Genomic DNA, 27,154 nt, shown 5'->3' with positions numbered 1-27,154 from the left:
GACTCCAGGCTTTATCTTGTAAAGGATGTACAGTAAGGTTTGTACATCAGAGCTGTATTTAGAGAGCATTGCTTGTGTTAAAGCAATGAAACTATTAAAAAAACCCCATTTTTGTGTACGATTAGAACAGGAATTTTAAAGTCTCTAAGGAAAGTGAGTCATAACTTATATCCTGAAACAACCAAAGAGAAAGGACATTTAAAATTGTGTTTCCATTTGAGTTTGCACTAAAGCCTTTGGAAAACCTACTTCAGTCAGGAACTGAAACCAGGCCATGAGATTTCTGTGCAAAATAGTTACAATACTGAATTTCAAACAAGAAAAAATAATTCACATAAATGCTTTGCTCTGAATGTAAAATCTGGGATACTCTCAGAAGTTCCCAGAAATTCTATGGACTGAAAAACAGCTGTTCTCCTTCTCCTTTATTGTAAGAACTAATCAGTTATTTTCCGTTACAGTAGCTGTTTGGAAATTAATCTATATTATGATAAGGAGACCGCATACCTAGCACAAATAGATGGCAAGTTAACCAGAGAACTCTGTTTAAATTTGTGTATTTCAGAGTGCAAGATTCTGCACGCTATTTGGGAGGAACAGAACATGATGGTATCTTCCAAGTTACAGTTTTTACAGACCTTTTTGGATAAATATTTCTGTAGAGAAGAGTGACTTGATATAACTTTCTCCTTTAAGGACTGCTCCCAGCAGGATACTGACACATTTTGTCTGTGCGCTCTCCCTAGCTGATTTTTGAGAATCTGTACTTATGTATGTGTGTATATAAATGCATATTTACATATCCTCTTATTACACTAGACTAAGAGCTTTGTCTAATCTGCTTATTTTCTTTCTGCAGCATTCTCCCTCAGGCAGCACTTGAAGAAATCCACAAGTTTTCTGGGAGCTACACCTGCATGAACACTTTTAAAGGACGAACATAGACTTGATGGTGCAAGGACTGTTCTTCAGTGAAACCAACATAAGCATGAAAATCCTGACAAGACTGTGAATCAGCAGTCTTGGCTTTTAGCCTGTTCATGTGACTTGCACTGCTCTGAGGCAACACATTTCTTGCAGGTCATATCCATAGTAACATGACCTTTGCACAGGATTGAATGACTAGACTATGGACCCTTGGAAAGAAAAACAAAAAGTGTGAAATGTTTATATGATGTTTAATTCTTTAGAGTTCAACTGTTAAATCTACTCATAGTTTTAAGATGTAATTTTTGTTTCTAAAGTGTCTGTAGGCTGTCTCAGCTGAGAGGCAGCACATCACAGCCCATACTTTATCCCCTCTCTTCAGAGGAACTGCAATTACAAACTGCTACTGGTTTCATTTCAGCTTTTTGAACGGGGAACTTAAAAAATACTTTGAAGAACTAAAAGTTACAGTCATGTAATGGAAGCTTCCTTCCCTTCCTTCACTTTACATACGTTGTTGAAGCTGTTCCCAACTCACACGAGGGAAGGAGCTAACTGTGGAGCAATGTTTTATTAAAGGCCACCCAGGACTTCTGTCTGGAAGGACTGTGCTGGGCCCAGGAAAACTGTCTTACTTCACCTGTGAAGGCTGGAGAGGAATGCTCAGTCAGAAGAGCAGACAGTTTGAATAGTGGAAGAGTCGTTCTGTCACTGAACTCATATATGAAACTGAATTGTCTTTCTGAATATTTTTGTTCATTTATGATAAAAAATATATATATTTTTAGCATTAATCCCAGATTGCCACGCATGTAGGCAGCATCACATCGGGGATGAACTAAATCTAGAACTAAAACTAGAGCCTGCTTGTACAAACATACATTCACTGACATAATCCATGCAGAGGAAAATCCATTGTATCAATCTGCACAGTGAAGTAAGTGGAATAATGCTCTAAACATAGAAGAGACAGTACTGTAGTGCTCATGAAATGTGAAGTTTGGAAGCACAGTTAGCAAAGACCTGATTAAATGCACGTTGAATTTGACTGGGAATATACCCATTGTTTTTTAGGGGCATTGAATCAGGCACTGATCAGCCAAAAGTGATAAATACTGCTTGGACTGAAATGCCAGAAGCAGCTAGACATTATTTATTTTTGTAATGATATATTCTCTTTGACAGCCTAGTAAGAGCAATACCGCATTCCTATGCCAGATGCAGTGTGCAGCACTAGGCATAGTAATGTAGTTGAAACATATTGGAACACTACTAAAAGAGGAATTAATATAATTGCAATACAGTAAAGTAGCAAGCTTAACTGGAGAACACCTGAATGAAGCGCCTCAAGGAAGGCCACGTGGTTAAAGAAATGAACTTAGGCCTCCTGACTTGAATTTCGAGCTTTTCCATAATGTCCTGTGCGACCTGGGGCAAGCTGCATAATTTCAAGGTGCACCCTGACCTGCAAAGCAGATATTTCTAGTGTTTCCCTACCTCAAAAGTTGTAAGTCTGACTACCTAAATGTTTGTCAAAAGCTCAGCAAATTCAAATAGAACATGCTATGGAAAGGAAAAGCAGTATTTGTTCATAAACCAAGAGGGTCTATACAAGAATTTAGAAGAGGAAAAAAAACCCATATGCTGAAATATGTCATTTCCTGAAAGAGATCTGAGTTACAGCAGAAAAGTGGTGAGCTGTATTTGAGATATTCCCTTGGTTCTGCCATGTAGAATGGAGGCCAACTACTTAGGTCCAGCGATGTGAATGTTAAAATTGGAAGGGCTGAACCTTACTGCACATCAGTAGATATATCTCCTCCTGAGCAGTTCAAGAGGAAGATTTTGCCACAGGTGCCATTGATGCAAGCCCCTCTGCCTGCATGGGTATTTTGAGGAGCTCTCATGTCTGCGTCAGTGCTTTCCTTCTGAGCGCGGAACATATAAGCTGTAGCACTGTGCCAGCTTTGAAAAGGTTTCTTACAATGGAGTTTTGTTTTGAATTCCTAGATGTCTGAGGCTCTGTGGAGAGGATGAAAAGAAACTTTGATCTCTGTGATTTTGACGCCCATCCTAATAGATGTTTTCAGCTTTATTTTTTGTCAATTTTTTAAGAAGAAACCCAGTTCATTGAAAACACCAGTGCAATGAGGGGAGAACCCTTCCAGGATCTACCAGGAATACCGAAGGTACCATATTTATCAAGAGACATTTGGGAGGGGAAGGGATGATTATACTTACCTCCCCTTATGCACTCTAATACTTTCTAGTTTCTCATTAATCACAGTCAGGCATGCCAGGCTTGTAGATGCAAGAGCAAACAGAGTTGGTGAAAAAGGGCACCCCACAGTTTCCCCCTTAAATTAAACCTTTATGCTGAGATTCTATTCAGTGATGACATCGTAATGCAAAATTGGGGTAAAAACTAGTACACACATTGAAATTAACTCCCCACTCATCCCCAAATCCGGTCCCTTAGATGAATCTGCTCTTTTCTGGCACTGCATAAAAGGTATTCCCTATCTTCAGAGGTTGTCTTACATACTAAGTGCTGTTGATTTCTTTCTAATAAATATAAACAAGTCAGAACATAGCTGAGACTCTCGTCATCTCACTCCTCTCATATACACACACACAAACTTCCCTCTCTCTTTCCCTCAGGGTCTCTGAGCGGACAACAGGTCAAATAGCAGTCACAGTGGGGGAGAGGTATGCAGCAAACAGAAAATAATGAGGAAAACATTGACTTTGCTTTTCAGATAGTAAGGAAGAGTTGGGTAAGAGAGTTTCTTCTCTTGCGAGTGTTGCGAGATAGAAGACTATCCATCCAGTGAGCTACTTGCAAATTTGGATGGATACATCTGAAGACTTTTTTTTTTTTTTTTTTTTTTTTATAAAGACTCCTCTGGAATGCGTGCAGAGGTCTACTGTCCCTTTTCACATAAGGTTAGTATTGGGTAATCTTGAAGTGCTGCAAATGTGGACAAGCTTTGTTGAAGCCTAAGGCCTTCTCAAAGGAATTTCCGCCCTTTGACTTATTTTAATTTTGGTTTTCCCTGCTCTCTCCACTGCCTCCTGCTTTCCACTGCGCAATTATTTTTTTTTCCTTCTGTTTTCCTATGTCATTACTGCACTTTTCAGTGCCACCATCTTGAAGCCAGATGTCATACAAAGAGTCTGGAGTAAATCTAAATCAGAGTATGTATTTATTACCCTGCTGGCAGAATCTAGGTGAAGCTGTAGGAGCAGGTCACAGAAGTTTCATATGAAATTAGCTAAACTCTTCCAGTTTTACATGCTCCAATCTATGAAGAAGTAGAAGACCCCTTACTATCATTTTTATACAGGAGATTACTGCTGTTTCCAAATTGGAATGATAGAGAAATATTAGCTGCTTTGGGACATACATTCTCCTGACAGAAAAAGGCCCTATTTAAATGGGAGGATTTTTCAGTTTAAGGTGTTTTCAGAGGCTGGTGCATGTACAAAGTAATTTTGCAAGGCAGGGCAGGGAGAGGAGGAGTCCTTTGTACGTCAGTCTGCTTCCTCATGTTCAATATTTGATCCTGTATTTTGTTTTTGATAAGAAAAAAAAAAATCCTGTTCCCTCGTGCACCGTTGGTGAACTTTAAAAAGGTCCTTCCAGCTCTGTACCTGCTGATGGCATGTTTTGAGCGGGATTAAGAAAAGGAGTGAGCCCTGAAAGTGGGAACTCTACCCTACCTACTCATCCATTGTTCTGTTAAAACAGGTTAAAAAGTGACAGAGTCCATCTCTATAGTTCTTCTAGAACTTCACAGAAAGTGCCTGGGCAAGTGATTCTGATGTTTGCAAAGAGAAACTTGTTGTACTTTTATGTAATGTGTTAATTAGTGTGGGTGGATTTGATCAGATCTAGTCTTGCAAGCCTTTCAGACAACTCCCTGAACACTCCCACCTTCAGATATTAACAGATAGCACAGCATTTGCCAAATCTCATAAAAACCTGACTTAATGCAAGCAGAGCATAAGTGGGTGCATTTATTTCAAAGAGAATACATCTGTTTGTAGCAGACATTAATTTGGTGCAGTATTTTCTCTAGCTGAAATGCAACTGTCAAGAAAAGAATACAGGGTGACCTTGGATCATCTATTTTGGTTTTATTTCTTCATGTGGCTTTAATAAACTTAATCTGAATGGCAGCCACTTTTTTGATAGCGCTTGTTCATAAGTGTGGGAGTAAAGCAAGATTATGTCTAATGTAATCTTTTGCATTTTTCACCAAACAACCAGCAGTCCTGACAATCAGAATATTCTGCATTGTCTTTGTAGCTGTCACCTCCCTGGTGCTAAGATCCTTCAACCTGGTATTGCTTCAGCCTGCTGCAGTTTGGAGACTGAGTGAAACCTGTCAGTCACAAGCAGCAGTTACATTCTCTAGTGAACAGAACCTTCTTTGTTAGAGTGCTTCTCTGACAGAGATTTTGAGATGTGAATACTGTCAGGCACCTGTCTCAGATTTCAGCAACTAACTTAGAGAAAGCCATGAAGAAAACCAGGACTTCACCTTCTCCCTGATACCCATTCTCTTTTATCCAGAGTTTCCTATGGGAAGCTGGCAATTCAGTCATTTTCTGACCAATAAACTGCCTCTCTTCCCACCCTCTATTCTACTAAGATCGCTCCAGTACCTTTGTTTCTGGAACAGATCCCTCACGCTGACGCTTTAGCAGAAACACCTACTGATCCAGCCTGTGTGGAGTGGATACAACTGAAAAGAATAGACTTCTGAGGAGACAATTTATATCTTCACACCTTCCCAAAGAGTCCAAATTTGTTAGTTCCTTATGCTCACCTTTGCTATGGGCATCATGAGATATTAACGCAGAAAAAAAAAATCAAGGCAAGTGTATATGCTGATTTTTCTGCATAAATCTAGGAAAGAAGACTTCTTCCTTAAATGAGGGGAGAAAGCACTCTAATTTGAGCTTGAGAGTGACTGAGGAGTAAGTATATGACAAAAAACAAAATAGAGGATAGATGCAATCTTAGGGGGAGTGTGGCGGGCCTAAACAGAGGCAAGATGCCACCTTAGATTCCTGCAGTTATATAATAAGAGGCATGTGATTTCCATCCAAATTCGAAGTCTATAAAAGAAGGGTGTTGTCACTTCTGCTCATTCCTATGGGTCACCATGCCCTAAAAAGCAGTCCATTGACTTTGTAGCTTGCTGGCTCAGAACACCACAATATGCTGGTTACTGTTTGCTGTCTCTTGCTTTTTTTGAGGAAGGGAAAGCAACCCATATGTATAAAACCAAGGAAGGGTCAGTTTGACTCAGCACTCACTTTTTCCTAGCCAGCTGCAGAGGTCATCCATCATGCCTAGGTATTACAGGGACATGTGGTTCTCTGGCTTACATTAGTAATCATGCTGACCTAGTGCTACGAGGTAGATGTGGTTCAGTTTCCTGGTTTTTTTCTTATGCAAAAGCATTTTTTCAATTTGAATTTTATTTATCTGAAAGAGTTGCCTCTGTATTGTGCAGGCTTTTCACAGATGGGCATCCTAGGCATGAAATTTCCCTGTCTATGTTAATCAAATGATAATGAAAAAGAATACAAAAGTGAGAAGTTGCTGTTTGACATCTTCCCCAAGCAATGTGGAATTAATGCAGAGGAACAGTATTGGAACATCAATGCCTTAAATCTAGACATCTCAGAAGCCTGGTGAGTTCTGTATGAAAATGGCTTCCAAAATTGACTTCCTACATGCCTTCTGAGGCAGTTTGCCACTGAGATTGGTTACCTGAGCAAATCACTGTTATGCTGCACTAGTAAGAGGAAGACTGCATGGAAAGCTGAGGTACATACAATCACTGAACAAATTGATTTAAAGTTCTGGTCCTGCAATACACTTTTGAAAAAAATAGGTTAAAGAATGAGATGACACATGATAACCAGTACAAAACCGAGTGCTGCAGTGAGGTCTCTAGTTGCCTGAGAGTAGCCTACATGACTCTGCAAAGTCCTGCCTTAGTTGTGCCCCCTGACTGGTTCCTTCCCTTGAACCACCATGTGCAAACTTTGGGCATTGTGAATACATCAACTGAAACAATTCTTCATCTTCCTTTTTCAGCATTAGGCACTTCACAGCATAGCCACCAGCTGCTGCTGCTGCTTTGGACATTGCTATTGATCAGCTGAGTGTTCCCAGATACTGTTCTGCCGCATTACAGTATTAACATTAGCTGTAAGAAAAGGAGGCAGTTCTTTGCTATCTTTTCCAGGAAAATCAACAATTAGTGCCTTTATGCAGAGAGAGGGCTGAAATAAATGCAGGGGTGATAATGGTTTCTGGAATATTTGGCTATATGAAAAATGCTGTCATATGGAGAAAGGGTTTATAATAATACAGGCTCATCTCAGAAGAATGTTAACAGAAGATGGCAATGGTCATAATGGAAAACAAGTGATATCCGAACACACAGTTCCTCTTCCTGGAGCCTGCTGGGAATGCTGATTTCATGCAGACATGCCACAGCAAAGTCAGTTAACTCGCATGGTCATTATACCCCCTGCAACTTTGCCTATTGCAAGTAATAGCAGAAGTAACAAGCTCATTGTCTCTGCTCTCTCAACTGTTGAATAAGCAAAATAAGAGCTTTTTGAAAAAGGAATAATCCATCTATCAGAGAACAAAGCAATTCCTTGGTTCAGTGTCAGCCCTAGAGAATGGAGAAGACTCTGTCAGGTACCAGAAGGAGAAGCCACACATCTCCTAGCTGACGCCTTGAGGTCTCAGGCCATATTTCCCCTTGTTAATAATAAATAAACTGGGAAGCATATGATTGACTCAATTCAGCAATAGGATTACACAGAATCACAAATCACTTTGTGAGCTATTGCTTGGCTTTCTTTTCCCTAGCAATAACATAACTTGTGGTCTCTTCTGGACTCCCATCAGGGCTGCAAATTCATGCAGAATACTTGCAGAGCTGGGCAACATTTTGTTAACTCTTCTAAGGGCCATGCAAAAGACAGGAGAGAGAGAGAGAGAGAGAGACCAGCAAGCAATATTGTGTGTGTTTTGGTGGCTGAATAGTCTGTGACTTCCACTATTCTAGTATTCTTGAATATTCAGTATTGGCAATCTGACATGTTTCTCAGCTGTCTGCTATTGCAGAAAACCCCTTCTTTACCCACATCAACTATTATAATACTTTTGAACCCTAAAACACATTCAGCTTCTCTGATGTCCTGTTGGCATAGCTGAGGTTTAACAAGCATATGTTAGACGAAATATATATTATATGTTATATATAATATTATATGTTATATGAAATATGGCCTTGAATTTCTTTAGGAGGGATCTGATGCTGACACAGAAAAATAATAATTAAAAAAAAAGGTGTTGACGTCCTGCAGCAAAAGTTGCTACATAAAAAACCCAAAGAAGTCATGTACAAACAGCTACATTTAATCATTCAATAGAATGCTCTGCTTCCATCAGTATAAGGGTTATAGCATTGAGCCTTCTGACCTAATTTTGATTGGTTTAAACATACAGAGTCAAGGCATCTTCATTCCAGTTTTAAAAATAGGTTTCCAGATACATCCCCTCTATTTAAACAAATTACAGAATTGTAAGTTTTCTTATGTAAAAACTATGATTTGCTTTTTTAATTCAGACAAGTACTCCTCACAGCTCTCATTCCCTACATCAATTAAGAAATAATCATCTTAATTCTTTTAAACTCTTAAACCCAGTATTTAGGACCACTGATGCTTTTGGGCTGGAGATGTCATGTTTCCTTTGATGTAACCTGGTAGGTAGCGTTGCAATCTTCAGTACTACCCTTTAAAACCCTCTTCATATTGTCAGTCAGATTTGCCAATGGCTCCTAATCACACACAACAGAGGAAGTTATATTTTACCTTTCTTCTTCAGTGAACTGAGTTCTTGCAAATGAACGCTCAGAGAAGACTTTCTTTTGAATGAGCCACAGGAGCCATGCTGAGTTTATTTTAGTTGGGTTTATATTAGGTCTGATTTTTGCTGATCTCTTCATTTTTCATCATTTTGTCTGTCTCTTCCAATTGTTCCTGTTGGGGAGGACTGTGTTTTGAAAGTTTCTGAGCCAAAATGCTGTGCATGCAGATTTTTCATCTCTGCGCCTTCCCTTCAGGCAGTCTCTCACCTGTGCGTGCCTGGGTCCACACCTTCTTATACAGTAACACTGCAAACTGCACTAAATATCTTTGAGATTGGCTTTGAGATTAGCTAGAAGAGCTAGAAGAGCTAGCGTTACTTCTGCCTAATGAGTTAATAACAGTATATTCTTTTTAACACCTACAAGATTTGAATTTGAACTAGGAAGGACTGCTAGGTAGTGGTGGCCAGAGTCGCTTTATGGTTAAAGAACGAATCATAAGCTACAAGTCAAGCAATGAGAGAAGGAAGGTTTGCTGAAATAGGCAGTATATGCATTAAAAGTCCAGAACTGAAGTAGAAAATAAATACCAGTAAAGTACATGAACCCTGTTCATCTGTCTGAATAATGGAAATACAGCACAAGCCCTGAATTGCAGGGTACCCAGCACTGCTGTTTGACAACTTCTGATAATTTACCATTCAGGAATATTAAAATATATTGTTCTAATGATACCCAAAAGTGTCCTTTTGCAGTATAAAATACATATCATGTTGGATATGCTTTAAGGCTGGATGGGCAATTCATATCCTGGTGATCTTCATTACAGCTAGCAATACTGTTTGACATGGGCAATTCTTGTTGTAAAATTAGCCTGTTTTCTTTCAGTGGATTATTTTTAAATAGACTTCTTTCAAAATTTCATTTATCAAATACGTTATATACTTAATGGTTCTTGGCCAATGATGTGCTTGCAAGCTATTCACTGTAACTGCCGCTTTTGAATGCTTGCCATTCATTAATGTATATTTTTCCTGTGGAACTGGCCATCCAAATCACACGGTGACTTTGCTTTCCCCTGGCTGGATGCCATCCAATCCCACAGAAAGCTTTCTAGGGGCTCCAGTATGTCTGATGATGACTGTGAGATGGCTTCTGGCAACAATATTAATGCAAATGCATACTTGAATGCATTCTCATGACATATTCCAATCCTGTGATCAAAAACGTGCTTATAGACATTTTCAAGGGAAAAAAAAACTAACTTGGGATACCATCAAAAGTGCATTTGCCTTTACTTATAGCAGCAAATATTCACAGTTTGGTTTTGTTTCTTTCACTGGATTCACCTCTCTCAGCCTCAGATTGTCAGGGAAGAAAAAAATCACACTGTGCAGCTCCTGGAAAGCATTAATTAATACAAAAGTGACCTCCTGACATCAGGGCATGACATATTTCCATACAATGGCATTATGATTTTGGAGGATTTGTTTTGCTGCTTACTCACCCCTAGTTCATTTAAGAAAATAAAACTAGAAGTGGAATAAAGTTGTAGTACCAGTTAAATTTGGAAAGTGAGCGAATGTAGGAAAAAAGCAGAATGTCTGAATGGCCTGAGAACACAGGTGCATTAGCAGAAAGGTTGTGCTTGCTGCTGAGCATAATTCAATTCACCTGATGTTCATGTTCTCCCTCTTCACTCTGACTGCTGAGTACAGATTTGAAACTCCTGTATCAAAACTGCAGGCATAGTATTTTGACATACAACTTTGCAAACCTTGCGATTCAGTTTCTATTATATACATAGTGGAAGGGTGAAACGGAAAATTGTACAGTCTTGCCTGGTGTCACAGAATGAGACGATATATGATGCACTGATGGTATAACCCTTAGGGTCACCCTAAGGCCTTTGCATGATAGCAGCCTAGACTGTAAGTTCCTGCTAAGATCCAGGTTTGACAAGCACAGCAAATAAGGCATTTGCCCATGAACTGTTGCTTACTTAATCGTGGTTCCTCTGTAGAGGCAAACCCTAAATTGTAATCGGGTTTTCACACTTGTACTTGACCCTTTAGATTAGATTACAGCTTCCTCTTAATGCCGTAATTGCAACATTTCCATGCCTTAAAGCAAAACAAAGCTTGAAATCCTGCCCTTTGGCTCCTCCCTGCTAGCTTGCCGAGGTGTCTTTTGGGGGAAGATAGTTGATGTGCTAAATTGGCCTAGAAATGGAAAGGCTCTGAGGATTTAATCGCAGAAATGTTTGCTTGGGGGCACTCACCATGGGTTTTTTTTCTTGGAACTTTTAGCAAACGTAGCCTTTGTTTGCATTTTTCTGTGGTATGTGTTTACTGTTCATTTGCGCTGCACATGCTGTGAGAAATTAAGCCATTATGTTGGTATTTTCTTCCTTTCTCCTGCTTTCATTCTTCCCCCCCTTCAAAATCCTTACAATTCCTTTCATTATTTGATGTTAACAGGACAAAAGAAATAAATACTTGAAAGAAGATACAAGCTGTGTTTCTGTTTTACTTTGGAGCTGCTGTGGTAACTGAATACTAGTCTGCAAGGTCAAAAAAAAAAAAAAGGAAAAAAGAAAACTGCCAGAAAACCTCAGCGCTCAAACCACAGGTTGCGTTGCCTATTGCAAAGCAATTTTCAGCCCACATGCCTAAAGAGCCTAACAGTTGCTCTGTAAATCTCTGAGTGTTTCATATAGTTTCCTTGTCATGTGGCCATTAAGTTTTATAACCTTTATATTTCAAGTGAAACAATGAATGTGAATTCCTTCTAAATGTCCTAATAGATTCCACATGTTAGCAATTTTTAATATTTTGGTTGCTCAGTAGGTAGCAAACCCGCCTGTGGGCCGGTTGGTCTTGGCCACAGACCTCGGACGTTGCCTCGCCAGGGGATAAACTCCCGCTCCCGCCGAGCGGCCGCTGCCCAGCGCCTTGTCCCTCCATCTCCCGCCGATGCCTGAGATCACTGTCAAAACACGCCTCGGCACCGCGCTGTCCTGCCAGCAAAGCCCCTTGGCTGTCAGCTGGGCCTGCGGGGAGTCACGCGTGTCCCCAGCGGCGCAGCCTTGCCCCACGCTGCCAAGGGTATGGATTCTGTGCGCTCCTTCTTCCTACGCTGCCAAGGGTATGGATTGTGTACACTGCTTCCCCACACTGCCAAGGGTATGGATTCTGTGCACTCCTTCTTCCTACGCTGCCAAGGGTATGGATTGTGTACACTGCTTCCCCACACTGCCAAGGGTATGGATGCTGTGCGCTCCTTCTCCCCACACTGCCAAGGGTATGGATGCTGTGCGCTCCTTCTCCCCACACTGCCAAGGGTATGGATTCTGTGCGCTCCTTCTCCCCACACTGCCAAGGGTATGGATGCTGTGCGCTCCTTCTCCCCACACTGCCAAGGGTATGGATGCTGTGCGCTCCTTCTCCCCACACTGCCAAGGGTATGGATTGTGTACACTGCTTCCCCACACTGCCAAGGGTATGGATTCTGTGCGCTCCTTCTCCCCACACTGCCCTGACAGCAGCTCCGGCTCCGCGGGGCCTCACGCGGCCACTAACAGCCGTTGGAGCCGTTGGAAGGGGGGGGAGGGGCCGCGGCTCGAGCCGCACCTGCTCGCGCGCCACAGAACCTTCCAGAGCGGCGAGGCGAGCGAAGAGGTGGCGGCGGCGCCCTCTGAGGTCAGCCGAAGGGGGTTTTTTGGGGGAGGGAGAAACGGTGGAAAACACCTCCAAAACCCAACCTACGCCAAACCAAAAAAGCGACGGCGTTTGTATGCCTTCGCCGGCCCGAGCGCTGCGGAGCCGCCTTCGCCAACCTGGCGGGGGAGGTGGGAAGGGGAGCGCGGAGACCCCGCGGAGGGTGGGTGAGGAGAAGCGCGTCCGCGCTGAACGCCCGCAGGGAGGGAGCGCGGCTGTGGGCGGAGGGCACAAAGGAGCGCGAACGGGCTGCGGATAAACCAGGCTGGAAGGCAGAAAGCGGCACTTGCTGTCGGGGAAGGAGCGGGCCGCGCTTTCAGGGGTCACTGCCAAGGGCTCGTTATCGGCTCGTGAAGGAGTATCAGTGCCACGATACACCGTGATTGCTCGCGATAGCTGCGGGTGAGGCTGGTGACCTGCCTGATTCGCCACATGCCCTCTGGCCACGGAGCGGGGCCAGGCCCGGAGCCCTGCGTCTCTTGTGGAAGGGTTTTCTGGTGGAAGCCCGTTGTCCGCAGATGGGGTAATTTTCATCTCATTGTGTTTAATTTCATTTCGCTTTAAGCATAGTATCTAAAGTTGCGGTAATTAGCCTGCCCCTTAACCATGAGGGTCTGCTGTCAGAGTTAATCCAGATACACATTCATGACAGAAGCAACAAGTGGAAGTGCATTGAACCCTAAGTATCTGGAAGTGGAGGATTTATGTTTGTGAAGGTCCGTCTGCGATCGCGGGGAAAGAGATTTCCTCCGATTTGTGGAATCGGCAAGAACAAAAGAACCTGCCAGAGAGGCTGAAACGCTGAGTTTCCGATTGCTCACAGAACATTGGTTTCCTTTAAAGCTCGACCTGTTAATTGTCCTCCTCTATGTTGTCATTTCTAAAGTGAAAGCTGTTTCTGAACGGCTCGGTTTTCAAAAGCGCTTTTCTGTTGTGAACAAATACTGGATTTTGGGGGGGGATTGGATGATCAAAATCCCCGTGTCAGGTTGTTGTTGGTTTGGGGTTTTGTTTGTTTGTTTATTTTTTTTAATAGAGTGATTCTTAAACCGCAAGTTGTAAACGATTTGAGCTGGATTTCAGTTCAGCTTGCCTTTAATTTTCCCATGCTGGTATGGTGTGTTTTGAAGTATTTTTGCTTTGCTGTGTGGTGGATGGAAGGAGCAAAGAACTGGGATATGTGGCACTTGAACTCCTCGATTGATTTTTCTGCATCATCTTTGACATCTGCTGTATCGATCCTATGCCTTTTTGCCTGGTTGTGAATAGTTTCAGCACTTTTGAAGAGGTGTTAAAATCTCTCACAAAGGCTTTGAAAGCTTGCACAAAGAACTCCTTGTATGGGAATTACTGCTGTTATTTTAATAGTTTAATTATCCTGATGCAATGGTAAGTGAGTATTTGTGCTGGTCCTGCTGTTGAGAGATACAGATAGTGGGCGGGTTATGCAATGTGGGCTGAGGGTTTGGTGTGTATCCTCTGTTTTCTTATGTAGCAGTTTGCAGTTTGATGTTTTCCGGACAACTTTCCTTGGCTCTTTTTAGCAATTTTCATGCCTTGAAAATATGCAGGGGTTAGGTGGGGGATGCCGGATCATGTTCTTTGATAAGAGCCTGGGATTCCTTTAATAACAAGGACTCTTTGTTGCAGACTGTTTTTTTGCTACCTTGGTGTGGGAGTGGTGAAGTTTGAAATGGATGGTGTCACTAAATTAGCGACCACATCAGAACTACTCCGGTCTGCACTGCTTCCAGTCAAATTAAGCCATGTGTCAAGGCGAGGTCATCTGGTGATCCTGAGAAGCCAGTTTAATATTATTCTTAGACCACAAGGAATTTCCACTTACTGTAAAGCTGTCAGGCTGTGTGTCCACCCCCCCAGTCGGTGGGACAGCAACTTTGTTCTCTGTGTGTACAGTGATACTGTAGTGCAGTTTTGGGGCACTGCGATGATACAGATTATGAATAATAATAAGCTGTTTGTGAGAGTTTCTACTGGAGCTAAAGCAGCTTAGGTGTATCAAAGCCATGGAACAGCTGTAAGGTCCTTTGTCAGGTCAAAGAGTATAATGAAGTTAAGGTTTATAGGAAACATTCATTCTTTTCAATTAGCAGAGTCTAGTCACATCCTAACTCACCATCTCATAGAAGCAGAGAGTGCCAGCAGGCGGGTATAAAAGCCTGTTGATTCTTGGAGTCCAAGATTAAACATGAAAGAGAGTACTAGCTGCTCAGTCGAGCAGTTAAAACATGACAGGTTTGGTTTGTGCACTGTTTTCTGATGATGTATCCAGTCATTGAGAAGGCCATCGAATACACTTTGTGTTGCCCCAGGGAGTGCTGGGAGCAGTTCTGAGCACAGCAGGAAAATAATGAAAGCCTGCCAGAAATGCACATTCTTGGGCAGTTTTTCCAGTAGTTTGCATCACCCGATGTGGAGCTCTGACGTGTTGAATCAAGAGGTGGCATTGAATGTGTTTGCCAGGAGGTGAAACTGGTGCCCTGCTACTGCCTGCACACTGGAGGTAACTTCAGGGTGTTCTTGACACGCTTTTTTTGGGTACAGGGGGAGGATGTGTGGGAGAGTTGTAGACTGTCACTGAAAGGGAAACTGCTCAGCAGTTTCTGGACAGAACCTTTTCTGTGTTCTGCAGTATGGGCAGCTTACAGATGCATAAAGGTCCATGGATAAGGGAATCCTTTTCTGAAAGGGGCGGCAGTACCATGTCTCACTACCCTAGCCTTTCTCTCATGGAATTCATGAGATTTGAGGGGAGAAAGACCATCTAGGATATTTCTGCTTATGCTCTGTGTTACTGCAGTTACTGCTCTGTTCTTTGCAATATTTTAAGTATGTCTGTTGTGTTCCTTTTGAGGATCTTGAACTGCAGAAATGAGGTAATGGACATGCTGGCCTAACCGGTATCTTGGAGATCATGAAAGTAGTAGGCACTGCGTGACAGTGCCCTTGGAAGGGCTGCCAGAGTGGATCAGGGTCCGTTATAAGCTACCTTGGGAAGCGCTACATCCTTGGAAGAGCAACAGGGTGCAGAGGAGGTGGGGGTGCAGGGTGGGTGTCATCCACCCTTGGGAAAACTGATAAGCTTGGACACAATATCAGGCAATGTTGCTGACTGTAGAACTCTTCTGTTTGCTCCTGAGGATGAGGCCTGTTGAATTTTAGAGTGTAAATAATTATTATCTCTGCAGTGCAAGGGCTCTTGCTCTGTGCTTGGCCCTCTGTCCCAGCCCCCGCTCTATTCAGCAGGGTCAGGGAGAAGGGAATAAGGGGCGGTGTCTTTGGCTGACATGAACCCGCTGGGGAGGGATGAGAGGAAGGGGGTCTTGGGGGCTGGGTTCAGAGCAAGGTTAGCCAAATATCGGATAAATTAAGCAAGAGAAACAGACAGCTCAGCTTGCAGTGAACTTTTCACCCAGCTAACCTGTTCCTCACCCTGCATTGCACAGGTGGAGTACAACTCAAGTAGAGCACAACCCTTGCTCTCCCTGCTTTCTTTTTTGGCTGTAGCGTAAAGCATGGCCAAGGGGAGAGCAGGAACTGAAAGGGGTTTGATTTGCTGTTTTGAGTCCGAGAAATATTATTGTTCTAATTGCTATCTTAAGAGCACTGAAGTTAACACCACTGATTGCAGAGTGGTTAGCCGTTACTTGCTCCAGTGTAGAATGAGGACCAATAATTTCTGGTCATAGAGGACTGGGAAGAAATTCCATACTGGAGAGGGCAAGGAGCAAATGACAGTGTCTAAATAGGGATGATGAGATATTCTTTGTGGGAAAACACAAGACTGGTGGGAATTCGGTGAATTGTTCTGTTTATATTTCTCTGACTTTTCTTCTGCATTTGCAGTGCAAGTAAATACAAATAATTGCTGACAGATGTTGTAAAAACATAGCATTATGCTAACCATTAAGCTTAATTTTTTTCTTAGTTAATAACATATATTGATAACAAGACATTGCGTACTTGGGCTCTTACTCATATCACCTCTATGTAATGGGCTTTGCTCCGGAGGTGTGGTATGGAACCCAGAGCTGAATTTGTTCTGTTGACCCTTTCCTAAATCCCTACTGCTTCCTCTTTCTCTCTCTTCTCCCAAGAAAGCTCCAAGCAAATTAGGGTTACTTTTTTTTTTTAAGTGGTTGCTCCACCACAACCAGTGCGTAGTGGTGAGGATGAAGTTTTTGGTATGCTTTCTTAGACCATTTTTCTGGTTTGTGGTGTGGCAGGTTTGTTGGAGTGTAATGCCTGGTAAAGCACTTCAGGCTAGTTTTTAGGCTACAATCACTGTTTTGAAATTGGGACTCTTGAGTTCTCTTCTGATCTTCCTTTTTCCTTTTCAGTCATTGTAGATAAAGAAGGTCTGAAACCAACAGAAGCTGTCTAATGCACAGTATTTCCAGGAGTTAAGTCCTGTATTTTTGTGTGTGCGCGCCTAAATTCCATAGAACAGGGGTCCTTCCAGACCCCCCTTAGAAAACTTGTACCAGTATTGCACTTTCAGGTGCTAAATGCCGGGTGCTCTGTGTCTAAAATGGAAAGAACATTGTATAAACCTAGAGATAATCTCTAACTTCAGGAAGCTGTGAGCCTTCCTGGAGCAGCAAGTATTTTCAGTTTTGCCTCCTGCTCTGTTCAGTGCAAAACAATGATTTCCACCCCCCATTTTGGGTCTGGGAAGGAGGTCAAGTTCTTCTCCGACTACATGTTAATGTCAGTTCACATACAGCTCCTCGGCCACTGCCAGGTTTACATTAGATGATTGGCTGCAAAGTAGTACTGACAGCATCTCCTTTGGCATCCCAAATTCCCAGGTGTTGAGGGAGGACAGGAGCTCAGACCAGCATGACCACATTGTGCAGATGTGCATTTGGGTCAGCCCTGCGTTGCAGTAGAACAGCTGGCGTCAGCTATCTCAGTGGTACCACTCTCGGCTACAGGAAAACTGGGGGGGAAAGTATTTGGGAAGAAAGGCCAGACCTGTTGTATAGCTTACTGTCACCATTTGTGGTTCGCTCATGCCTCCCGTACCAGAGGATGAGAATGTAATTTTCCTTTCTTAACATTCCAGTATTTTGCCCATCAGGTGAGAAACAAATACAGGTTGGATGCAGAAGGTCGGTATTTCTATTGACAGAAAAGGGCCGTGGTTCTGTAAACTGGGAAAAGTGGGGATATGTTAGAAGGTGTGGAGAAAGGGAGTGTGAACTGTAGTGTGGTTGCCATTGAGTTCCTGAGCCTGTCTGTTGCTGATGCTACTAGTTGTTTAGCAAACAGGTTTTCTTCTCGTGCAGTTTAAAAAGGTGAAAGAAATAGTTGAAATCTGCATAAGGCAGCACTGCTCTCTGCTGCCCCTTCCCCTGCAACGACAGGAGCATTTTTGTACGTTTGGTGAGCCCAGTCAGAGAATGGATTCTGTTCAAACTCACTTGTTTTGTTTGCTTGTTTTGGACATTTGTTTTGTTGTTCTGGTTTTGTTTTGTTCCCTTGGGATGGTTCTGGCTGGCTAATTTTACAACCTGTAGCTTCAAATGCAAATACCACCCCTGGGGAGGGGATGGGGCAAAGACAAGTTCAGCAGTCGTCAGATAAGCAAGAGCACTCCTTTTCCATCAGTTTAAGCAGATTCAGCAGAGCTCTAAGTAACATCATAGTCTTCCTAAAGACAAATTTGCTTGTCTGATCTGTCAGTTAGAGTATGCGTTCTCCACAAAAGTTGCTCCCTTTTAGACATGTTGGTGAAGTTTCCCAGACCTATTTGGTCATTCACCTAGTGGCTCAAAAGCCTTGTGTCAGGGCAGGCTTGTTTCTTCTACTGTATTTTTTTACAGCCCCTTGAGTGACATCATTTAAATGGTGAGTCTCTGAGAGATGATTCATACCAAAAAAGATCTAATAATTGTTACCAGTTATTCAAATCCATGTTAGTGATTTCCCGCATCCTCCCACTGGTCCCTTGAGCTCCCCCACCCACTCGTTGTTCCTAATTCCCAGGCTTTCTGGCTGTATGCTTGGTATGCCCTCTTCTGTGTTACTGTGCTAAGGTGTAAGTATCTAGCTCTCCCCAGAGGAACATTTAGGCTTGGATGCAGCAACTTGCATAGGCAGACACGAGCTGGAATTGAACTAGCAAGGTAGATTAACTACTGGCATCTTCAATAAAGCCTCAGACCGTGTTCACAGCACATCTAGTTGGCTCTGCTGTGGTGGTGGTGTTGGCAGTCTCTGAGGTAGCTAGTTCAAAGCTAGATGAGTAATGTATCCACAGGCTACAATGTTGGGGTGCACAGAATGACCAACTGGATTCTCTAGAGGAGTTCTGCAAAGAATTACCCTAATTACAAGCTCCACGCTAGCAAAGACTTGCACCAGTAGTGACCTCATGTAGTTATGATTGTTTCTTCTCTTTCACAAGTAAAGATCTTCAACTCACGAGGCTTGTTTCTTCAACGCTGTGAATTGAAATCTGTATATTGTCAATGTAAACAGTAAGCTGCTGTTGAGAGCAGCAGTATTTTCTTCAAGCAGCTCCTCAGTCTGGCCCGTTTTCCCATCATGTTCTTCTCTTTTCATATCCCTGTGCATTCTTGCCTGTCCAAGTCCCTTCCACATCTGTATTCTCATTCTGTCTTTTAGTAATTTCTTCTGTTAGCAGGAATGCACTTGATTTTGCCCACTTTGCACTTTGATTTTCCTTATACAGGAAGTGAAAAGCCACTTCTGTTGTGGAGCTCATTTGTTCACTCTTGCTGGGAGGCGTTGGGATGGCCACAACTGAAAATAAGAATGTTCTCCCCAGTATTTGAGGTGAGTTGTTCATTTCACAGACGGTGGCAAGGAGAATGGAAAGTGTATTGAGGAAACAGGGCACAGAGGCAAGATCTTAGTAAGAGGACACAGAGGACCTCTGCAGATGACTAATAAAAATTCAGTCAATTTCTTAGTATTCTATTTTAAAAGAAAAAAACCCTCTTGTTTGGAGTTTTCCTATAGAGGAGATACGAGGATATGTTATTATATTAAAGAAAGGGATCTAAAGCATAATCCATCCCTCGCACAGGATTCCTGGATTTTCTAGCTCACTTTTAGGTTATTTTGATGGTTCTAAGCCATGCAAATAAGACAGATGATCACAAGGACTTGTGGCTTGGTAGGTATGTTTCTGCAGCCTGTGAACTTAGCCCCCAAATAAGCCGACAACTCTTCTGGAGAGAACTGCTTTACATAGCAACCTCCTCTTGCCTTGGATTGTATTCACTGTTCTGTTCAGGGGTGAAAAGTCCTGTGTAGCATGTGCTGGCCTAGCAGAATGAGCTCGCACGAAAAGAGCAATATAGCTGCCCCCTTTCTTCCTTTCTGGAAAAGCAAGCGGATTTATGGCTGTTCTTGTGTGTGTAGTAAAGCTGGCACCACAACTCCTACTTTGTCAGCAGTAGGACAGTTGAGGGGAAGAAAAGCTCGGCGTAACCTTTGTTATGTTATTTATTATCACTTTGCAGCCCCCTGGAAAATGAACTTTAGAAAATTCTGAGCCGATGGTAACGGTGAACACTGGGAAAACCCGGGAATCAGCAAATCCATTGTGTTGTGCTGACAGAAAGATACTGTTACAACACACTTTAGCTGCCAACTTGCTGCAGTCACTCAATCCATCATGGTGGGCTGTTGGATCACAAGCCAGTGAAACTCAGCCTGGCGTGTTATTTTAGTCTTACATGGACTGTGAGATAAACGGGGCATGAACCGGCCCCCTGGCAGGGGGTCGACCCCTAGCGCCCTCATTAAAGTGCCAATCAAAAAGAGTAATGGAACAGGGAATGGAAAGCTGGCTTCTTCAGCCTGTTACTGCTCTCAGTCTGAGCAACTTTCACAAGCCAAGGGAAACATTTCTCTTCTGAATAGGAGCCAGACCGCCAGAAATACCTCGTCTCTGTGAGAGCAAGTGCTGAGGCTCTTCCGGGTGTCTCGCTTGTGGTGGAAACCTGTTGCTTACTACTACCTGTTCAGTGCATGTAGTAGGAAGAAACGTTGCTGAATGCAGCCCACAAATTGTGCAGATGCTTGTTCTATGGAACATGCAGGCAGTGTGCTGTGCTTGCATTGATCATCAGTCGGCCAGTGGCATGGTTTCTGTTGCAAATTGCTCATATTTCAGCATTTGTGTGTGAAAGATGCAGAGAAACCTGCTTTATCCCCATGGCAGTCCAGGTACCAACTAGAGGCTTGCTCCTGCGTGCAAGGTGCAAAAGTGGATTCTTGTGCTGTGTGTGGGTTATTTCAAACTTCCCCAGGAACCCACAGCAAATAGATCCTGCATAGCTTTGGGTGAATGTACAGCTGAGGCTCAGGCACGCATGCAGTGGTAAGCTGCCGGTTATTGATGGTTAATATAATATGTATAATAATGGGCCTGTAACCTCTGCTTTGACAAAGGATGCTTGTCTTTCAAATTCTGAGTGCATACAACACTGCTGACGCTGTGGGAATTTGTGTATGTCCCGTGATGCATTCTGGGCTTCTGGTGTATAAATACATGTTCTTCTGCACGTCAGCTTCCCTCTGGTGTGTGCTTGAAGGAGAGGGCAAAAAGGTAGCTACTGAAAAGAAAGAAAGGTGGGTGAAGGTCTATGTGTTGTGTGAATTTAGCATTTGAAAGCAGGAAGCTCAAAGCTGGGGAGTTAGCTCTTAAACCTGCTTATAAATGTCAGCTCTTGGTGTGATCTCGGTGTGATTATGAACCTGGCAGCTGTTTATTTTTGCTCGTAGCGTTTTATCAGCAGGTAGTTTCTCCAGGTGGATATTGGTTCAGTTTAAAATATTTTTTAATGGGTAGGATCAGCAGTTGGAATTAGTGTCAGCAAAGCAAAATGTACAAGTAGTAACTAGCTTCACGCTTCAGGACCTAAGAGTGAGCAATGTGAGCAATAGATTATCCTGCCACATAACTTGAAATTTGACCACCTTGTTATTTGACATACTATTGCATGCTGAGGCTGGTACAGATTAGAAAAGCCCTTAAGAAGCATTAGAGGAAACTAATACGGGTAGCAAGTAAATAGCATGATTGGAGATCAGCTTTATACTAAGCTAGGGCAGAAAGAATAGTTTTATCCATTTATATACAGTATCGTGTTCTTGTATTCTACGTATATCTGTCTGAACTTGAGGTGTAAGGATGCTGTCTCTGCATAAGCCTCTGAAGACTCACAGTGCAACTGCTGTTATACTACAAATAAAAGACTTACTCTGGCACAGAAAGTAGTGCTAAATATAATCTTCAGATTTCTAGGATGTTCACCTCAAATACTGTTCCCTCCATACTTTAAGATTAAAAGCAATCCTGAAAAAAATGTATTGGCACACGAAGGATTATTCAAGGGGCCTAGAATTGCACATTGGCAGAGGGCAAACATCACTGGTGGTAGCCTCTCTGCTATTTGAGTTGCTGTGCCAGGGGATTGACCTTACCAATATAAGGTTGGGGGGCAGTCTAGTCCTGGAAATGGTGGTTTGCTTCCCCCCTCTCCCCCTTCCCCTCCACCCCCCCAATTATATGCAGGCACAATTGTTTTGCTACATCATTATTCTGATGGTGTTTGTGCTGCTGTTGATTCTTTGCCAAGAGCCTTGAAGCAACAGTCATTAGGTATGGTGAGCCACCCTCCCAGGTCAAAGCAAATGTTTGCTGTTGCTGTGTCTAGAGGATTGAGGGACAATTGGTATGATAGCTCTCTCTTCTATTTGTTAAAATTTCTGTTCAGCTGCAGCATCCAGGGGACTTTTCCTGCTGGCATTTTCAGTGTGCAGAAACCATTGTTCTGTAGCTCCCATACACAGTCCTTGTCCTTTGGGTGACCCATCCATTTATCCAAAATGTAAATGCACATGAAAGGTGTTTACTTCTCTCATGGCCTTTTAGTACTTTTGAGTCAGACCAGAGTAGGCCTGAGGTGCAAGGTTATTCTTATCCACTGAGAGGACTCTTTGTGCTGGGCACGTTGCTTGGGCAATAGTGTGTCAGCTACAGAGGAAGAAAAACAAAAAACAAAAAGGCAACATAACTGTACAACAGGCCATTAATAGAACTGATATAATGCAGTAGGCATGCGTCTGTTATGTAACTGCATTTCAGTCCAAGATTTTTTTAAATTTCTATATTAGAATGTGCTGTAGTTCTACTGAGGAAAATAGCAAATTTTTTTTATCCTAATGTTTGTCAGTGGTTAATGAGTAACTTTTTTTTTTCTTTTTTTTTTGGCAAGCCTCCTTTCACGTGATTGATGCAGCACGCTCTTACATCTGTGAGAGACGTGCAAAGCCAGTCACAGTGTGAGGACAATGAGCAGCCTGGTCTAGTGGAGGGTGTCCCTGCCCACGGCAGGGGGTGGAACTAGAGGATCTTTAAGGTCCCTTCCTACCCAAACCAGTCTGTGATTCTGTGACCTAGCCTTATGTACACATCTGGTGCTGGTCTTTTTCCTCACATTCTCCCACTTCAGAAAAATCTGCTGATAGAAAGCTACGAAAAGCATACAATTCAGCCAAACTGATCTGTGTCCTCTGTTAATGAAACATTTTCTCAGCTGGGTAACTTTATGGTAGTACTGAGGCAGATGGATTTGCGCAGTCCCAATTCCTTTTTTAAGGCTGTCAGAGCATTGGGCCAGCTACCAGGAGGCCCTAATAAATAGGCTGTAAAAAAGTTAAACCAATAATACAAGTGGGGAATTGGAAGTGTTTTGGTCCTAGCCCTACATTTGATAAAACTAAGCATTGTAATGTATAATGATTAAAATCCTACTATCAAGCCTGAATTTTACAGAAGTCTGGATTGGAATCCAAAGCTCTGGGCATAGTTTGATCTTTATTTTTCCCAGAAAAATAAGACTATGTGTTCTTTCTTTGTAACAACTATGCTTTTAAGAATAGAGGAGCTTGGAGTATGGCCACCACTTTTCAAGATGGTTTTAAAAATTTAAAAAAAAAAAGAGTATGTATGTATATACATACATTTGTGTGTGTGTATTTAAAAAAAAAAAAAGCAGCATACACATACCCAGAGATTTATTCTTTGTAAGAAACCAAGTTGTATAAGTAAGTGGCTTTTGAGCAACTATTGACTTAATTAAAATGTGTTTTGGTGGGTGGTGTTTTTTTTTTTTTTTGTCATGTTTGTGGGTTTGTTTTGTGGGGGTTTTTTTTTTGTTATGTCTTTGCAGCAGCCTGTAACCTGAAGAGAATATACTCAAAAACCTGCTTTTTCAGACCCAACTACCAGAAATCATTGTGATTAGCAGAGACATGTTCTTCTGAGAAACAGAGCAAGCAAGGTTATTCCACGAGGAGTCATCATCTAGTGGGTCATGCACCATAGGAAACAGGTCAGTGCTAAGCTGTGTTATGGGGGGGGGGGGGGGGGGGGGGGATAAAAAAATATATATAGGCTCCTAGAAAGTAAGTATTCTGTGATGAGAAAAATGAGATAAATGCTGAAAGCCATCATGCAGTCTAGGAAACGGGATAGCAAATAGATCAAAATCCCCTTGTCATAGGGAAATGTTATGATTATTTCTCTGTTTTGAGATGTAGACGATTTAGCCACTTACATTCTCTCCACAAAAATGTAAGCACTGCACTTTTTTTTGGTAAACAGCATTCACAACTTAAGCTGGTCCAACAGCTGATTTATTGGAAAGCTATTCAGGAGTAGAAGGAAGGGACGGATGTTGGTTACATCTTGCACGCTGTTTACCTCACTTCAGGCATACCTCATTTTTGTATTTCCTGTTTCATTGCACAGACTTTATTTATAAATGGCTAAGTTTAAGTAGGCAACAGAATTGTTTATGATCCAGTAATGACTATAACAACAACAACAACAAAAGAGTCTGTTTTGGCCTGATCATATCATAGTAAGATGCGTAAGTACATGCAGAACCTCACCCCTGGTTTGAGTAGTGTCTAAAAGTTACCAAATTTTTTTTTCCAGTTTATTCTGTGACTTCAAAAAAAAGCAATTAATTGCTCTTCTTCCAGAGACCACAAGTGGCCAGGCACCTTATCTACTCCTCTGACCTGTACTGTGCTAGATCCTGCTACCAGCTGAGGACTGTCCCCATGAATTACATTTGGTTACAAAATCCTGTATTGGTGAGTGGGGGGGGGTATTGCCTCATTTAGCAGCTGTATTATTATGTGCACATTGCCTCTATCGTTACACTTTTGCATTACTAACTAACTTGTTTGCCAGTATTAGTTTCCTTAGCAAAAAAAAAAAAAAAAGTCTCAGTAGCCTTTTCACTTTCCTGTTAGCTATGAGCGGATCAGAGAGCATAAAACAATATGATCCAAAATAGTAATTCTCCATGTTTTGATTACTTTGTCAGATACAGGGCAGTGAAACGGAAGTTTGCAGCTACAGCTGTAGATTTAGGTCAGAACAGAAAGGACTTTTGTAGTTCTGCTTGTCCAGAATTGTTTCTAGAATAAAATGCCATCGCCATCTGTTGTGTTCTGCGTATCTTGCACATTAAAAACTTGCTTACCTAATTCAGTCACAAGCCTGTCTCATTTTAGTGACAGCAGAACGCATGGGATAAGTGTTAGAACTATCATGATGCATTTTTTTTTTTTTCCCCACATAAAATTATATTAATACTTAACATGCCTTTTTTTTTTTTTTTTTTTAAAGTTTATTGTTTGACTTAACTCTGGCATTGTATAGCTTGGGTAGGCGACGTACTGTGAGGCACTACTATAGCACAAAAGCATTTATCAGCTCTGCTGGTCATCCAGATGTGTAAGAAATGTCTGGATTTTGTTTTACAAGATGGGCTTTTTCTTTGACGTTTAAATAGCTTAGCATCTAGATTGCCCATCCTTAAATGACTTTTGGAAAATTAGACCATCATCTCAAACACAGATTATCTGAGTGTCTCAGGAAATGCAGTGTAAGGCTGGGTTTGACCTGCAGCGACAACCAACAGTCCAGGGGCTTGTCCAGGTTTTACCTCAAGCACCAGAAATTACATGATGTAAGAACAGTCTCGAGGGCTGTTCTGCCCCTCAAGAGGCATGTGTCTAACTTAGAGAATTACTCATTCCTGTCCTCGACAGTAATTTTCTGTTCCTGCACATAATTAATGGTTTTACAAGCAGGGGCACATGAAGAGCATGGGTGGAATCAATTTATTGCACTTCTCCAGAATTACAGTGAAATAACTCTTATGTCAGTAATTTTTATTTTGCATTTCTTCAGTGGCAGATCCAGCAAGAAAACAGTTGGTCAGGGTAGGCAGAGAACAAGTTGTACAGTTCTGAGCAAAACAGAGGTAACATCAAAGCTAATGGGCTGAAGCAAAGTAGTTCTACCTCAGTGTATCACTGCATGGGTTATAGGGTTTTTGAAATACTACCTGCATTGCTGATGGGTTATTTAATCTTTATTAGAGAGCAAAGGTGAACAACTTTTTGTTAAGACTTGAGCAGAGAGGCATGAAAAAGCATTATCTGCCCTGAATTGTATTGGCTGTGTGCTAGAGACAGCGGGTGGGAGGGGAAAAAAACTCTGTTACTGTCTCTCATCAGTGAATTTTTTTCTTCCCCAGCTTCTGACGTTTGAAGACTGAATCTCCTTTCATTGGAGGAAGTACGACTGCTGCAGCAATGAAACCAAGCTAAGCGTGGTAAGCATACTGTCTTTGTACGGCTCAGAAGCTGAAGAACTTTGCAGAATTTGATAAATGGAACTACTGTGCTGTCTTGTCTGCTTACGGCTTGTGTTTCGGTTCCTGAGAATTTGAGCAAAAGCTGGAGACTTGCACTTAATTCTCCACATCCTCTGTAAACTATTTTTGAGTATGGCTCCTGGAATCTGAAAGTTGTATTTATTCACTGAGTAATAATGTTAGTAGTGCCAATAGCAATAGGAAGTCCACAGTAAGAGTTCTGAAATTTTATAAAAATAGTTGGGTTACAGCAATAAATAACATCATTTGTGCTTTCACAGACCCAAAGTTCTGATTCAATTTGTTTTGGAATGCTAAATGATGCAATGTGCTTCTTTCAACTATGTCTGTACACCACTCCTTGTAACGTACCCTTAAGAGAAAACTTGGCCTCGTCCACAGAGGAGTGAGCAACTTCAGCCACCGTACTCAAGAGGAGCACGATACCAGGAACAGTACCATAACTTCCTGGAGTAGTCCACGGTACTCACATACATGTAGGCTAGTGGGTACACTTTTCAAAAGTTTCAATAATGTTCTGTTTAATCATTATCAACAGTAAAAACACACAGATTAAGCACAGTCCAAACAAAATAAACACACAAATTGGATCTATTATCTACTGTGGCGCCCTGCGTTCAGGTAACTCAAAGAGTATACTATCAAACTACCTCTCAGGTGTTTGGACATCAGCCCCTTATATAATTGTTAGGAAACTTAAGTATTCAAACCATTCTCCTGTAAATTCTCAAGAAAGAGCTGTGAAATACTTTTTATTTTCTTCCCCCACCTACTTACCATCATTAGCAGCTAGATATTTGCTGCATTAAAAAAGAATTTTACAGGGGAG

General features: G+C 42.1%; 1 protein-coding gene across 5 annotated transcripts in view; it reads left to right on the top strand.

The window, feature by feature from the left end:
* The window catches only part of DHRS3 (dehydrogenase/reductase 3), a 38,170-nt gene extending 26,816 nt beyond the window's left edge, over positions 1-11,354 (top strand). For all 5 annotated transcript variants that reach the window (XM_075773291.1, XM_075773292.1, XM_075773295.1 and 2 more), the window contains one exon: positions 860-11,354. In XM_075773291.1, the coding sequence (XP_075629406.1) occupies positions 860-944 (85 nt within the window). In that variant the 3' untranslated portion in view covers positions 945-11,354. The remainder of the gene's footprint in view (positions 1-859) is intronic.
* Positions 11,355-27,154: the final 15,800 nt, after the last annotated feature.

Source organism: Balearica regulorum, chromosome 21 (genome assembly GCF_011004875.1).
Source record: "Balearica regulorum gibbericeps isolate bBalReg1 chromosome 21, bBalReg1.pri, whole genome shotgun sequence".
Lineage (NCBI taxonomy): Eukaryota > Metazoa > Chordata > Aves > Gruiformes > Gruidae > Balearica > Balearica regulorum.
This window is presented reverse-complemented; position numbering and strand designations above follow the sequence as displayed.